The 17128-nt window shown below is 46.6% G+C and overlaps 1 protein-coding gene across 13 annotated transcripts in view; it reads left to right on the top strand.

The window, feature by feature from the left end:
* Window positions 1-17128, top strand: part of LOC126873546 (ephrin type-B receptor 1-B) — a 91654-nt gene that overhangs the window by 72889 nt on the left and 1637 nt on the right. Inside the window, exons 4-15 of one of the 13 annotated variants that reach the window (XR_007692449.1) lie at window positions 4465-4750; window positions 4873-5409; window positions 5480-5640; window positions 5727-5991; window positions 6135-6323; window positions 6478-6589; window positions 6720-6790; window positions 7383-7400; window positions 9233-9409; window positions 9548-10017; window positions 10357-10694; window positions 13542-15445. Coding sequence is in view for 12 of the 13 variants with exons in the window: in XM_050634546.1 (XP_050490503.1) it covers window positions 4465-4750; window positions 4873-5409; window positions 5480-5640; window positions 5727-5991; window positions 6135-6323; window positions 6478-6589; window positions 6720-6790; window positions 7383-7400; window positions 9233-9409; window positions 9548-10017; window positions 10357-10694; window positions 12909-13188 (2904 nt within the window). In the remaining variant the exon portion in view is untranslated. Of the gene's footprint in view, window positions 1-4464; window positions 4751-4872; window positions 5410-5479; window positions 5641-5726; window positions 5992-6134; window positions 6324-6477; window positions 6590-6719; window positions 6791-7382; window positions 7401-9232; window positions 9410-9547; window positions 10018-10356; window positions 10695-12908; window positions 15446-17128 lie in introns of those variants that run through there. The other 12 variants (XM_050634546.1, XM_050634543.1, XM_050634542.1 and 9 more) reach the window with 12 other exon arrangements.

Raw genomic sequence — 17128 nt, forward strand, 5'->3', positions numbered from 1 at the left:
GGCGAGGCGAGAATCGTTTTTCGTGGAACGCGATAAACCTGGATCTAGGGTCGTCCTTGAACGATGTAGATGCCTCGTTCGAAGGTCCGGTCGTAACCGTCGACAGTTTCGTCGCGGAAGTTGACGCGATTGTCGGCGATTTTTCCACGCGACGAATCGAAATACCGACATCGGCGCGGTGTAATCGAATTTTCGCAGAAACCTCGCCGTCAGGAGTCGATTTCCCGATCATAAATCTGACGGCTGAAAATTGCTTCGCAACGCTCCGATGCCGAGAGAGAGAACGATTTGTCCTATTCAGTGATCCCCCGACGAATAATCCAGGAATAAATTCTCATCCGATCGTTTCTTTACCCTCTTTTCGCCTCGATATTTTCTCCCTTTTCCGCGTAACGCAGCCATCGAAAGAGAAATCTCAGTTAACGCCCGAGACCCATGGAAATGCTGCTTAAATGGTGTTTCCACGCACTTTCCCCATCCTGAGGCGCCGCTGTATCAGACCGAGGGTGCCGAATAAACGGCTACATAAAGTTCAGGATTGCCGTGCAACCACCCTAGCACCATACGGAGGGTGGTCAGCTCTTTCGGCCACACATATGTGCACTTGTTCGGGCACGACCCTCTTTCATCTACTTCGTATCGAATACCTCTACCGCTTCTTCAAAAGGAGGAACGAGAAACTTTTCGCCCAGCCGTTTTCCCGTTAAGCGAATCCTCTCGCGAACCAAACCGATCAAACCTACTTTTTGTTCGTTTCCTGATCTCGTTACGTACCGAGGTTCGACGAATAATAACCTCGTCTTGCTACTGTGTTAATGAAAATTCAAAATGTTTCGTATAAAGTACACGATATATCGTGGAAAAGTTTGCTCGAGCGTGCAAATACTCGAAGCACGTTCTATCGAGAGAGTCTTTGTCTCAGCAGCCTGAACGTGATTCGCGATGGTCGATTTCGCAAGAAACGATTCCGCAAAAAACGATTTCGCATTGACGATAGACGCGCAAGCTGTTGGATCGTATTTCCGCCGGCGCAACTTGCCCTCCAGTTAATTTAACTTTCGCGATTCCGTGGACCGTGTTACTCGTGGCCCGCGGTAACGCGCGTTCCTATGGAACAGCCGGTAGAATGTGATGCACGTAGCACGAGCAAGAGAGTAGTACGTGCGCCCGGTTGCAGGCAGCCCCAAGGGCGAGGGACGATGGTCGGGAACGAGAGCTCGATATATATTAAGATCCACAAACCCTCCGCTAGACTGAAAGTTCGTCCATCCCCCACGCAACCCCCTAAGTCTTCTCTCTAACTCCTTTTGCCCCGCTCGACCGGAGCTACACCATCGGAATTGCGATTATGGTGGCAATATTACGGTTCACCGAGGGAGAGAGGAACCGTTTCGTTCCTAGAGCTACGTAGCCACGGAATAAGGAAGGAACGAACGGACAGACGGAGAAGGCTTCCTCTGCCCCTTTTCGTCTGTCCGCAAGATTCCCTCTTCCGACAACTCGTACTACGAGCCGCTCGCTCGCAGAGCTTATTGGCTTTATTTCGAAACCGGCAGTTCATATCTATTTACTGGCGCAGGGTGATCCACGAGGAAATAGAAAACGGCGAGTGACTCGACGAGACCGGTCTGTGCCTGCTGTGGCCGGGGATGCTCGTGTTCCCCGACAAATCGATAGCTTAATGCCTCGTTCGTGTAACGTGCGTTACACTTTATTGGCGACGACTCAGTTCCATCGTTTTCCGTGAACAAGAACGCGGAATTCCTCCGACGAACGAATAACAACGCGGAACGAAACTTTTTCCCCTATTTTATTCGTCGAGTAAGATTCTTTCTCGGGTCAACGTCCTTTCTGGCGTTCTCCTAATTTAATTCTCTTCTATCGATCTCGTTGTATTTTATTTATTGTTACAGCAGCGATGCTCGAGCCTCGGCGTTACGTCACGCGAACTATGTAAATCAAAGGTTATCGACTCTCCGACTCTATTCGTGCGAAAAATTCCTCGTTTCGTACAGAGTAGCTGATTTTCCCGTCGATAGGTATATCGTCTGTTGATCGGAGGAATTAGCGATTGGAAACCGACGAGATCGATCGGACGTAGAGCGCGTTGACGGTCGTCGAGAACGACCGCGTCGACGTAATTTCCGAGCGAATTAACGATCATCGATCGACGCGGCGAGGTGGAGCGTGGCGATAGTATTTTTCCGCTGGACGTAGACCGAGCGTTCGGGGTAGAGCAAATATCCTGGCCATTCATACACACGCAGCAATTAAAACCGACGAGTGAAATATATTTGGCTGCCGTGTTCCCACCGAATTCGCATTTGCCTCTCGATCAACTCGCATCGCGATCATTCTCCAACGGATCTTTCTTTATCTCGACCGATTTCGGAAACAACGTCTTGGATACAAAGTGGATTCGTGTCGCGACGGTCGATCGATTTCGGCTAATTGAGAGGCGCTGCTGGCGATCCGACAAATTCGCCGTTTCATCCGATAAAGAGTGGCACGCTAACGTATCCGAGCCGCGAAACGCGTTAAGTGGCGTAATTAATTTCGCATGGAATCTCGCCATCGTACCGCACGGAAAGACGGATTAAAGAAGTAGCTTGGACGTTGATATACCATTCGGCTTCTATCTCGATTTCTCCTTTGCCGGTCGTTCTCTTTTTCTCTGATTCCCGTGGCGATGAATAATTTCGGGGAAGAATCGCGCCGTCGGGAAATCCGGCTCGCCGAAAAATCGTAGCGGCGCGGCGCGGCGCGTTAAAAAGAGGACGTCTCGGCGGGACTCAATTAAATTCCGCGGGCGTTAACGACGCGCGTGCACTCTGTCTTTTTTCGGTTCGCGGCAGCCTCTGGAAGCGGCTGCGACGAAAGAACGGAATGAAAGCGGTTGCTGAGAGACGAAGAGGGATGAAGAAGGAGAAATAGAGGGAGAACGAAATGGGCGGGTGTAGAATTTACCGTGCTAACGCAATTTCCCAGGCGATAAAGCCGCCGCGTAGGCGTCGAAATAACATCTCTACGACTTTTCTTCGTTCCTCTAATAGTCTTCGCGCCGTGCGATATTACCTGACGCCTTCTGCCTCTTATGATTCCTTCGCCGAGAATATAACATTGGGTCGAGCGAATGCCGGTCAAAGTCGTTTCGTTTCTTAGGTAATTGCGATCGGCGCGTGATCCTTTAAACGCGTTCGTTAACGACCACGCAACGAGCCGCCGTGACTTTTCTGATCGCCGCACGCTCACCAGAGATGAAAGAATCGGTCCTTCGTCTCGTCCATCTACCGAAACGAAATCGTTTTTTTTCCCCCTTGGTCCCTGCTCGTCATCTTTCCCCGTAATAATCTCTTTGTGCTACTGAGTAACCGTACGGCTGAATTTATTGCGGCCTCCCTGCCGGAAACACGTCCGCAAGAAAATCTTCTGGGTAAGAAGCCTGATCTTCTCGATCTACCGTTTTTTGTCCGTTCTTACCTACGTAGTCTTTCCTCCGCGCGAGAGACCGAGTATCGAAAGAGAAGGAGAGAATAGTCGAGGATGAAGAGAATCGTCTGTCGACGAGGAGAAGGACGACTACGAATACGGCGACGACGACAACGACAACGACGACGACGACGACGACGACGACGACGACGACGATGGCGACGATGGCGACGACGGCGGGTCCTTCTTGCCTGGCCGGAACTTTTTGCGGTCTCTCTCGGGACGAGCCCAAGCCGAGGGGGGCAATAAAACTAATGGTAACGCGCGCCGGTAATTCCTTGCGGTCTGTTTGTCGCAAGTCGACGACCTGGCCTCTCCGCCTCGTCATTTGCCGAGGGAGGATACCGCGTTCAACATCGACGGACAAGTGGTTCCTCGGATCGGACATGGACCAGCGTGAACCTCCTCTCCCTTTCTCTCTTTTTCGCTCATCGCTGTCTACCGATCGAGCCGATAGAGATCGGACAGAGCGTCTCTATCCGACGACTCTCCCTTCTACCACGAGAATAAATCTGTCCAAGCTGGACGCGCTGGGGCTGCTGGCTCTTTGTCGTCTGACTCGAATTCTTTGCAACTTCCGTAATCCGTCTTCGTTGTTTCTGTAAATTCTCATCGAGGCGGTTGAAACGAGCGGAGGGAAAGAAGCTGGAGACGCGTAGAGAACGGAGGGACCCGCGCGCGGAGATAGCTCCGACCAGGGGGGTCCCCGGCAAAGCTGATTTCGTTAGATGCTGACTCGGTGAAATCTCGCGTAATCCGAACGCAAACACCCGAGTCTCTTGAACGAGGATCCCGAAAGGGGATCCATGCGGTGTCTCGCGTTATTTAAACAGCGTTTATCTTATCGAGGTTCGTCCGGACGCACGCGTGGGTCAAACACCTGGCGAATAAAATGTCCCGGTGTGTGTTTTTCTCGTTAATGGTTAATCGGATCGTGCGGAATTAAGATCGTCCCGTGCTCTCGTTTGATTGCAGTGGGTGGAAGAGTCGTTCACGAACTTCGACAAGGGCATCAATTGGCGGAGTTACGTCGTCTGCGACGTAGCGTACAACAACGTGAACAATTGGCTATGGACGCCGTTCATCGAGAGGGGACCGGCGAACCGCATGTACATAGAAATACAATTCACGACTCGTGACTGCTCGTTGTTCCCCGGAAACGCGCTCAGTTGCAAAGAAACTTTCAGTCTACTTTACTACGAGTTCGACGTGGCTACCAAGGAACCGCCACCGTGGGAAACGGATAGTTACAAGTTGATCGGTAAGCTTGCCAAACGTGTTTTCGCGATTCAGAAACTTTTCCGTATAGTACGAGCCGTGTAAAACTGTCGGGATTTAGCCGTTGTTCGAGTCGCGAGACGAAACCGACCGTTTGATCCACAGGACGCATCGCCGCTGGCGAGGGAAGGTTCAACACTAACACCGGGGTGGTGATAAACACGGAGGTCAAGTCCATTCCAGTGACGAAGAAGGGCGTGTACTTCGCGTTCCGCGACCAGGGAGCCTGCATCTCCATCTTGGCCATTAAAGTTTACTACATCAGCTGTCCGGAGATCTCTGTGAACTTCGCACACTTCCCGGCAACGCCAACGGGTCGCGAAGTCGCGTTGATCGAACAAACGATCGGCACTTGCGTGGACAACGCCGTGGTCATCGAACAGCCAACCTTCCTCTGCAAAGGAGATGGCAAATGGTACCTGCCTAACGGTGGATGCCACTGCAAGCCTGGCTATCAGGCTGACGTCGAGAAGCAAGCGTGCACCGAGTGCGCGATCGGTAAATTCAAACACGAAGCTGGGTCGCACAGTTGCGAAGCTTGTCCGGCTCACAGCAAATCCTCCGATTACGGATTCACCGAGTGTCGATGCAACGCCGGTTATTTCAGGGCCGAGAAAGATCCGAAGAAAATGCCTTGTACACGTGAGTTTCTTAACTTTGTATCGTTGATCCTCCCCGATCGGGGATATTTTATCGATTTACACGTTTATAGAACCACCGTCGGCGCCACAAAATTTGACGGTGAACTTCGTTGACCAGTCTACTGTGATTCTGTCGTGGAATGCGCCGCACATGCTGGGCGGCAGAACAGATACGACTTACAGGGTGGTCTGCGATGCCTGTAGTATGGGCGTCAAATACATTCCCAACACCGTGAGTATTTCCTCTCCGCTCGTGGTCGTTTCGTTTTCCGGCGAACGATGAAACGCGCGTTAATTCGACTGGTTTCGGTCAAACAGGAAGTTTTCAACGATACGAAGATCACGATAACGGGTCTAAACGCGGTGACCACGTATCGATTCCAAGTATTTGCCGAGAACGGTGTATCGGCGTTGGCTGGAAAATCCGAGTACGTGGACATCACCGTCACCACAGAAGCTAGCGTACCTAGTTTGGTGAGCAACGTCAGGATTACCAGCGTGAAGAGTTCGGAACTGAGCATTAGTTGGGACGCTCCGGTAACCGAGGTCGGTGGAGACAGCGATCTGGTCGAAAGATACGAAGGTAAAGTTGCTTGTTTCCTCCTGATCCCTAAAGTGCGAATATATAACTTTAACGACACGTTCGTCAACCTAACCCCGACCTAACGTGTAACTATAAATACGTATAAATTAATCAATCGTTAATCTCGCGTGATCTCGTTTCAGTGAGGTGTTATCCGCGATACGACGATGCTACCAACGCTACGGTTATACAAACTTCCGAGTTATCCGCCACGTTCAAGGGCCTAAAACCATCGACGGACTACGCGATACAAGTACGAGCGAAGACTACGCGAGGCTGGGGCGAATATACGCCCATAGTTTATAAAAAGACGCCTCATGCTATGGGACTAGGTGATTATTAGGATTAGTTGTATCAAGCGTTGCCTCCCAACGAACCACCCATTCCCTCAGTCAATATTTTACAGCGGTTTTAAACTTACGACGACACAGCGTGCGTAATTAAAGCATAGTTTCTTAACGGGACATGTTTATTCGTCTTTCACAGACTACGTCGGAGAAGACGACAATATGCAAGTAAGGATCATAGCAGGAGCTATCGTTGCCGTGGTAGTCCTTCTGGTGATCATCATTATCATGACCGTTCTGATTTTGAGAAGGTAAACGAATTGTTTCTAACATTAAGTAGTAAATTAAAGACGATACAGATTAAAATCATCGTCCAAGCATTTACTGTGCATTGCGGCGTTTCATTTGACTCTGATCTGATGTGGTATAATTTCGATACAGCAGGGCCTCGGACGAATGCAACAAGAAACAGCCCAGCGACTGCGATACCCTGGAGTATAGAAACGGCGAAGGTACGTTTGTCCGATGCCGACAGGCTTCGATTCTCTTTTCTTTATAAATTCATTATCGCTATAACCCCTGTCACTTTTATAGTTGTTTCACTACGCCCTCGTGTCTTGTGACTAATATTTTTGGATCACCACCCCCCGTTAGATCCAGCAAGTATCGACCCCAGCCCCATCAATGTATACAATACCCCAATGATTTATGTCTTGTCGCTAAACATCCAATACTTTAGAAGTACTTCTTCACTATCTCTCTCTGACGAAAGAAAGATTATTGAAAAGTGGTTCGTTTAAAGAAAAGAAAAGAAAAAGAAAAAGAAAAGAAAAGAAAAGAAAACAGAAAAAAGCGCGAGAACAAAAAAAAGGTTTTCCGAGTCCGAGAACGGCTTCAGGCCAGCGAGTTAAAAAGAATGAGAGACGATCGCTTACGAGCAAAATTCATACCGATCTGGCCCACAACCTAAGTACCATTATTCTAACAAAATTCTTTCGATTCTTTCTTTTCATGTGCGATTCCCCTAATCTATCGAACCTGCCTCCATGAAAAATCCATGAAAAAATCCAATGAAACAATGTACACAATCGCCTGCTACTACAGGACTAGTTGTGACCTACAGTAAGTCTTCTCCAACACCTCAAGTTTTTTTTCTAGGAACTCGGTTTTGCGTAGTTATCTTTGCACCCCCTTGTACATGCGTCTCTTTGATGCGTTCTAAATTTTTTACGCACGGGCACGCACGATCTTCTTGCTCGCTCCCCCGTCGAACGGACGAGCGCGATATCAGCTTTGCGTACATACCAAGTACCCTCCGAAGATGTGCGTGTACGTGCTTTTCATGCTTGCGTCATACAGTGTGCATCTACGTTCTGCATGCGTATGTTGTTAGTTGTGTTATCGTTGGCACTGCACTTGTTTTATTTGCGGTATGTCGTCTCATATGTTTTTTCCCCCCTTCCTTTTTTGTTTTTTATTTACACGCGAGAATTTATACGCGTGCGACTATCGCAGAAGCCGAAGACAAGAACGCACGAAGATCAAGCAAGCGAATTAAACGCGTTTCCTATCTTTTTTCTTTTTTTTTTTTTTTTCAAATTCTTTCTCGAGTCGTTGCCTCTGTTCGCTCGCGTCATTAAAACTCTGCTCATCGTACATCCTTCGCTTCTTTTTGTTTGCTGTTTGTCAATTAGTGTGTTGGTTGTTGTGTTGTTCACAGTGCACTGCAAAATGGACAGTTCACCGATTGTGACAACCCACACCAACAACAAGAGCAAGTCCTCGCGTAAGTCCTTAATCAGTCCGAGTAAAATTTCGTCGAAATCGTTGAATCCGGAGGGGACGCGTCGACGCAAACCACTCTCGTGATCCACAGAGTCTTCGAAACACTTTACACTCGCTCAAACTGGAACACCACACATTGCCCTTTTCTTATTTTCGCTCGTACCATCGTCCGAAAATCTTTCCTTTCTACCTCTGCTTTTATCTCTCTCTCTCTCTCTCTCTCTCTCTCTCTTTCTCACTCTCTCTCTCTCTTTCTCTTCTCTTTGCCTCTTTATCTTTCCCTTTTCGTTTCTCTTTGTCGTTCCCTTAAATTTTAAGTAGACGAGAAGCACGAAAAGAAAGCATGAGATTCCTTTATTCTCTTAAACGTGTTACCAATTTGCATCGTGTTCTTTTGTATCTCTTGCATCGTTCCATTTTTTCAGCCAGTCGCCGAGATCTTTTCCAATCGTCTGTAATAACGTTCTGTGCGTTGACGTGTGCGAAATACTGGCATGTTTCGGTGGAACTCGAATTAATTTGCCTCGCAGAGTTAGCGAGCCGTCGCAGATGCATTCGCGGATGTAAATTAACAGGCGACGAAGTAATTCGATTCGACCGGAGCATCCTCCGCGCTCCGTACTACGACTAACGTCATTCAATCTGATGCATCGTAATTGAAATCATTTGGCGTATTAGGCATGCGAGGATTTCTACGCTAGCATGAAAGTTATTTAGCGCGCGATTTTTCAGTTTTCATCGTTCCGTTTTAGATCTTTTTATACATAGTGGTATAATTAGTGAATTATTTCGTTGCCCCTTACTTTATTAGTGAAAGCAAATATTTTCCTTTATATCGGAATTATTATAATAGAAAGTATTTATTATACGATGGAAAATTGTGTCAAGTATAAATATTTAAAGATAAGGCTGGAGAGTTGGAAAACTAATAAACACATGGTTTCAGCCTTTTTATATATATATATATATATATATACACACGTTTGTTTTATAATTTTCAACATGTTTAATTTTGTTTAAAGAGGAAGGGTGTGTGAGTGTTTTCACGGGATAATACGGTTGACAGTCACGGAGCGAACGTTGTCACTCTCGCGCTCCGAGATTCCGTCAAAATTTAACACACCGGCCCTCGTGTTAATATAATGAACTCTGTTTTGGTGACGTTGCAGTGACCACGCCGCTGTTCACACCTGCAGTGGGAGTTGCTGCCGCGAGTGCAGGAGGTGCTGGTGGCGGAGGTGCAAGGAGTTACGTCGATCCTCATACTTACGAAGATCCGAATCAAGCTGTGAGAGAATTCGCCCGAGAAATCGACGCAGGATACATTACGATAGAAGCTATCATAGGTATATAAATACCCTTTTCGTGTCTTTCGAAACGTTGATACGTTCTTCGAACACCTAGCTAGCATCTCGCATCTCGCAAGTTAGTCTTTCCAGATTTTTTTTGTTAACGAATTTCTCCCGTTTCTCGTTAACGAACAGGTGGTGGAGAATTTGGCGACGTTTGTCGAGGAAAATTAAAACTACCGCCAGACGGTCGAACGGAGATCGACGTGGCGATCAAGACTTTGAAACCAGGCTCCGCGGACAAAGCTCGCAACGACTTCCTCACTGAAGCCTCCATCATGGGTCAGTTCGAGCATCCGAACGTGATATTCCTGCAAGGTGTCGTAACCAAGAGCAATCCGGTGATGATCATCACGGAGTTCATGGAGAACGGTAGCCTGGACACTTTTCTGCGTGCGAACGACGGCAAGTTCCAGGTGCTGCAGCTTGTAGGCATGCTTCGCGGTATCGCGAGCGGCATGCAGTATCTTGCTGAAATGAACTACGTACATCGAGATCTCGCGGCGAGGAACGTGCTCGTGAATGCTGCCCTCGTCTGCAAGATCGCCGATTTCGGGCTTAGCCGGGAGATCGAAAGCGCCACGGAAGGAGCGTACACGACCAGGGTAAGTAGTCAGCTCGCAGAAGACTGTTGCTCGCGTTATGGTACAACTCCATTTATCCGAAGCTCTGTATAGTAACAATCGCGTTAACGTTGTAACGTTTAACGATATTAGAGGTGAAATGGTAGACGAAAAATTTTGGTCGATGTGAATTTCATAGGCTTGCGGTAACGCGAAAGAACGGCGAAATACTTCGGAACCGTTTGCTAGACCGAGGAATTCGGATAAACGAAGTTGTATCGTATCGATGTTACTCCTTTTCTTTGACGAGACGCGGTCTCGTCGATGGAACCGAGACTTTCAAATATCGAATCTTGAAAGACTGTTTACTCCGGCAAAAAGGGTGGAAAGATCCCGGTACGATGGACAGCTCCGGAAGCGATAGCGTTCCGAAAGTTCACCAGCGCTTCCGACGTATGGAGCATGGGCATCGTTTGTTGGGAGGTGATGTCCTACGGCGAAAGACCGTATTGGAACTGGTCTAATCAGGATGTGATAAAGTCGATCGAGAAAGGATACAGGCTTCCAGCACCGATGGATTGTCCGGAAGCGATCTATCAGCTGATGCTCGATTGCTGGCAAAAGGAACGAACCCATCGTCCTACCTTTGCCAATCTCACTCAAACCTTGGACAAATTGATACGAAGCCCGGACACGCTGCGGAAGATCGCCCAGAACAGGTAACAATTTTCATTCTATTCGAGAGAATACGAATTTCTCCGCGACTCGCGTACCTATATGTCACTGGCGCGCTATTATTCACGTGTTCGATCTATCGGGATTTACCATTCGCAGGAGAAGTACCGAGAAAACTTGCGTTTCCGACTAACGTAGTACGAACGGTGCAAAATACCTGTCGTGTCGTTGCTTTCATCGTGCGAACAATTCGGTAGGCTCCGTGAGATAATTAATCCAACGCGATACTAGATATTCTTGGGAACGCGTTTGGCATCAGGGGCCTGCACCACCGAATTGTTCTTTCATCATCTCTTAACACGAATCATGCCGCATGCTACGCGAATCACACTTCGTGTCCATAAATTAATTTCTCTCGACAGCCAAACGTTTTTTCCGTTCTATCGCTGAATACTGTAAGAAGCTCACATGCTCTGCGCTCTTCACGTACGCTGTTAGACTGGGCTTTGATGTTCTTGCTCATCCGTAATAGGATGTTACCGCCTAAACGATGAATATTGGCCGTCCAGGAATAATCACGAATGTGTGTGTGTCTACTCGACAGAGGGAGAGAGAGAGAGAGAGAGAGAGAGATTCTTGTGCACGTCTATGTTCGAGGCGCCGTTAATACCTCGACCTGATTGGCATTACTGGAAACGGGCATATTGTACTGGACTGATCTTTTTCGCACCTTTTAGTTCGTGCAGTCTGACATTTTCATTCAAAGCTACTTATTCGTTTCTGTTATTTTCTTATAGTTCTATTTTTTTTTTTTTTTTTTTTATGTACATATACATATGTATACGTTTCTTTTCTTTTTTTTTTTTAATATTTTTTTTTGTACATTTCCCGTAGCTCAAAGTCGTCAAAATTGATTTTGTACAGCGCCTCCGCTTCCTCGCATCTCGTTCTCTTTGAAATTCAACGACGCCAAATTGAAAGAGAGAGAAACACCGAGAAAGGATTTCGCGAGCAACGAAGCGCGAGAAAATAGAACGCGCGGAAAACAAAAATTTCTGTTGGATTTTTCTTGTTTACAGCACATATTTTCGATGAATCTCGGCTAGTAATCTCGTTAAGCTGAATGTCCGACGCGCGAGAAAAATGTCGTTCGAAAAAGTTTGCGACCATATACAACATATAACAAGCGGCTTTTGCGCACGTAATTCTGCTCTTAATTAAAACGGCTTAATTTCCTTTGGAACGTGCAAAAAGATCTACTACCTACCTTCCGTTTCTGTTTCGTATTACTTGTCGGGAGGAAAATTAATTTATGGACGAAAGTCTCCGCGCGATCATTTTCGCGGAATAATTTTTCGTTCGCGTTTCAAGAGAACGGCGAAAAGTGCGCATCGTACTGCGGTGGCTTTCAGAGAGCTTTTATCGCTTTAGCGCTTATCGTTTCTGTAATCCTGGAGCCTTTAAACCCTCGTCCTCTTACCTCCACTTATTTCCACCGCGAAACACAAAAAAGGCGAACAAAGGCGAGATCAAACGATACTCGAGAGTCGGACGTCTTGCCAGCACCGCTTTATCGTTGCACACGATCGTTAATGAAGAATACGAGGAAAGTGTTTGTGGTTTTTAAGAACAGCGGACATCGCGAAAAAATTGTCAAATTTTTCTCTCGATCGAAGAAAGAAGAAAAGCATTTCGATCGTTCATTGATTCGTCGTATCTCGAGACGATTCGATTATCGTTAATTCCACTATTTCGTCGTTAAACATCCGGAGGAAAGTTTCCAACGAAATAGAACAAGTCTTTGCGTCGCCTTTCCTCGTTTGAACTTTGGATCCATCGACTGGTCGACGAAATCCTGTTCTCCTCTCCCGTTTGGTCGAGATGTCCTGAAGTTTTATCGCTTTCATATCCATGTCGTGTAACTTTGCTTCAAAGGTAGAAAACGGTTGGAACGGTTGGAAATGTTTCAACGCATCTTGAAAAATAAAAAAATTCTAGATAGGACGCTTTACCCGAAGGAAAGGACTACGCATATTCGTTTCGACATCGATGGATCAATCTCTGTCGTTTCCATCCCTGTGCCCTTCGATCCAAAAAAATTTCAGTTTCTCTTGCCGACGACGTTCCTTTTTTTCTGGGCTAATTCTTTGTGGTTTTGGTTTTGTGGTGTCTTTGGTACCCGACTACGAACTGCAACCCAACGCAACTGCGACAACTACCATCTACCACCAACTACAACTCAACAACTACAACAACAGCGTGAGGCCACCTGCACACAATCCGTACTATGTCACAAGCCACGCGGCTGCCGCACAGGCCGCGGCAGCGACCGCTGCGATTCCAGCCGCGACAACGGGTCCGTTCGTAGACGTAGTCGGCCATCAGGCCCATCAAGCCCAGTCGACGATTGCCGTTCCAGTAATGCCACCAGGAGCCGGCCGTAGCTTACACTATCACACACACGCAGCGACACACGCATTGCCACAACAGCCACCGCTTACTTATCCCAATTGGGTCCCATTCACACACTTCGGTTAATCGACCAGAATCGATCATATTTTTTTCTCCTTAAGAGAGAGACAAGTGCTTCGTGCTGCCTCTTCTTCGGTTTCACGAGTGAACGTCTAGAAATCAGAAGCCTCGTTGCTAAATTTCCATACATCTTCGATCGACGATGTTCGCGTCGAAAGCGTTGCCAGATGCATTTGAACTGGAACGTTGTTGATAATCTCTAACCCCTTAACGGTGTAGCAAAGCGACGTTGCGATATTCGTACGCTGTAATATCCGATGAAAAATTGGTATCAATTAGAAATTTATATCAACGCCTTTGAGGCTTTGAACACGAAAGTGTTAAATTTCGGCGTTTATCGATATACTTTTCTATTATAGAGAATTGACAGAACGTACCGGAAACGCAAGAATGCGAATTCTTCGTCCATTCTGTCAACCTGTCAGAGGGTTAACAACGATCAACGACAAAGTCTTTACGTCTACAGTTCTTTTTTTTCCTCGCAGCGTCTCCGTTTGGGGGGGTCAGAGCTCCGCGATCGTCGTTTCGTCGAAAGCTGAAGCGAAATTCGTACAATGAAAAAGTTGCCGAAGAGTCGGAGCAAGACCTGCTTGTTTCTTTCCGTGCAAACAACGATCGAACTTGTACGCGTCCCAGCTAGTCGAACGACAACCGGGTCCAACGGATTGGCTTTTTTCGTCCGTCGACGTTCGTCGAAGAAACGCTCGCGCAGTTTTTGCTGAACGTTGAACGATGCACGGGGACGCTTCTCTCCTTAAGCGGAATAATCGCGGATAGGATGATTTTCGCGCGTTTCTCTCTACCGTAGGGAATCGCTCTCTCGTAAAGGAAACATTTAGGTTGTCAATTGTGTTGCGAGCGTATTTAGACGTAGGTAAAAAAAAAAAAACGGTAGCGAATTAGTCGTCGTAGAGGAAAGATTTTCACGGTTTTCGAATTATACGAGACTCATTATCGTCAGCAAAGCAATCTACGATACGTATACTTATTTATAAAGAGAAAAGTGTTTTTTATCGATGTGATGTTGGAGCGACCGCCAGGCGCGATGAATTTTATCCATCTTAGCTGCCACGTAGAGATCGCATAAAGAATATTTATGGTTCTAGTTAGAGTGATTTAAATGGGAAATTTTATCAGAGTATATACATATATACATACATATATATGTACCCCGCAGTTTTTTTGGTAGAGATATAACGAGAATTTATAGAGGACGAATCGAAGCAACGAATAGCAATATACGTAGAATGAGTTTAAGCTGGGAAAGCTTAGGGACGGGCAAAGAGGATTTTAACCGCGAGACGCGTTGTCATAGTCTTTCAGATGTTTTTCTAATTCTTGATATACGTAATGTGTGTATATATATATATATATATATATATATATATATATCTCACAGGAGTATACGTAAACATATACATATATCGTAAAGAAGCGGATATATATATATATATATATATATATATATATATATATATCGATATAGTATTTATTAACGTCACGACTTTTACCGCAACAAAAAGAGGAAACTGCAAAGACTTATTAGCATTTAATCACGCGAGCTACCATTCGACCAGATTAGAATAGTATTTTTCTACTTGAAAGTCGAGAAAAGTCAAGGAAAACCGTACCGAGAAATTGTACGCGATATCCCAGGTTGTTTTCACGCCGGGACGATCGATTCTTGCGAGGATACGCGCGTCGCGTCTACGTTATAGCGAAAAATCTGGAGGAAAGGTCGATCATAGCGGAACGCGTCGCGACACACCATTACAGGAAAAATGGAACGGAAGCAAGATAGAACGGGACGACGAACGAAGAGGGTGGTTAAGATTTCGCTGCTTCGAAGTTTCGCGGATTCGCGAACGATTTTTCTTTATCGAGACGAGAATCAAAATGGACAATCAGCTTAGACGCGTTACGCCCGCGGAAATCGAATCGATGCGCGCTAATTACCTTAGAGTTTACGCTGACAATCGCGATAAACGAGCTTGGCGCGAGCACACGATCGCACACTTGCGCAAACACACTATACAGCGGTACACTGGAGAGAAATCAGGGCAGAGATGAGACGAGAAAACGTACGCGATACACATAAACACACACAGGCAAACCAAACACACGTACAAGCAAACACACGCCAAAGTGTGTGACCTCGATCGCACTAACAAATGCTAACAATTGTCAGAATCAGGGAAAGGGGTGCTCCACCCCCACCCCCACCCGCCTCGTCGACATCCTCCAACGTGCATTTGAGGAAAAGGTAAAAAATCAAGAACAGCTTTCAGTCGACCCAAAAAGAAAAAAAAAAGAAGTAAAGAAAGTACGAAGGGAAGGAGGAGCAACAAGGCAAGAAAAAGAATAGTTATTCGGCGAGATGTTTCACGATCGACGAGTATTCGTACGACGTAGTACCACCTACCGTGCGAGTCTCTCGGAAAACAAATTCATCGACTCGGCCTTTTACGAAGTTATCGATTTCGCGTTTACGCAAACGAGTCGCATAATTAGCATGGAACGTTTTCAAAGAAGAAATCTTACGTCGATAAATTTACTTATCCGAATGAGATAGCAGAAATACTTGTAAACTGCACGGTGTATTTTAAAAAGGAACGTACCGATAATTATCGTTCTTCCATGGATTTAAATTTATGGAGTTGGTCGACATGGCTTGCAACGATAAGCGACTTACACGTACGCGTGTAGGCGCGTGCAACGGATTCGATTCGTTGCCTTTTTGCTCCGTTCGCTTCGTTCGAATCACCATGAGTATTGCTGCCACGTAGACAGCATTTGCTCTGCTTGTATCCTATTAGTTCGTATCGCACTGCTTGCTTCATACGCACCATTATCCATTCACGTCTACGTAATACGTCCAGCTGATCTCTCAACTTTGTGTATATCATCGACGTAATAACACCCGTCATTAGCGACTCTCACCATCGTGTCACCATCGATCACCGATCGCTAGCAACGGTTCCACGAAGGTTCGAATTTTCACGATCTCGCCTGTGTAACCGCGATATTTGATCGACTTTTTCCGGCGTGCGAGCAAGAGCTTGGTTGGCGGGCTGGTCGCGTGCATCGTAAGCCGGTCGACGCGCGAATCGAGCGAAGCTCTCAGGCACGGTCGTGAAAACTTATCGAGCCTCGGTCAAAGTGTACATAAAGATATTTTACCGGCCCTTTTAACATCCGTTTTATACCGTATCTACCCGTAAATCCGCCCGTAAAAGATCTATCGTGGTAAATGACACCAATGGAACAACTTCTCCTAGAAACGAGTAGCGAACCCCCGAAACTCGATTCCGAATCACGCTCTTTCACCCTAACCAACCACCTATCGACTGCCAATTCTTTTCTCAACTCTGCTCGCAGAATGTCTCTTACGTACGTCCGATAAATCGCGTATCGCGAACGTGGATCTTCTACGAGAAAGTCGATTTTTCCGTCATCGGCGAGAACGACTTTCTGCGAGCACGAGAATCAAAACGTCCATGTATCTTGTTGCTAACCGATGGATATTAGTGTACATATACTCGATATAACATAGATCCCGTTTGTGTGAACAGATCTAGGGCTGAGTACGAGCGTAGCTGTTTCGACGACCCATGTAATTGGCGATCATCGAAACGGCTGACCACCACCACCACCACCACCACCACCACCACCATCCTTCCTTACTAGAAATATTTCGATAATAGAATCCGAAATGGACTTGAAATTGCTCTTTACAGTTCGAAGGTGAAAAGACGAAAGCGTTTCTCTGGTTCGGTCGCTTAAAACCGATCTGATCTTCTCCGATCGAAACCGATCGTTTCAGAATGAGAACGCCGATCCACCGGAAATCGGTTTGTCTTCTAATTTCCCTGAGACTCGATCGGAGATCAAAGCGCTTGCGTCTTTCCGCTCTGTCCTTAGAATCCGATCAACGACCTGTAGAAGC

This window comes from Bombus huntii, chromosome 14 (assembly GCF_024542735.1).
Source record: "Bombus huntii isolate Logan2020A chromosome 14, iyBomHunt1.1, whole genome shotgun sequence".
In the NCBI taxonomy this organism is placed as follows: domain Eukaryota; kingdom Metazoa; phylum Arthropoda; class Insecta; order Hymenoptera; family Apidae; genus Bombus; species Bombus huntii.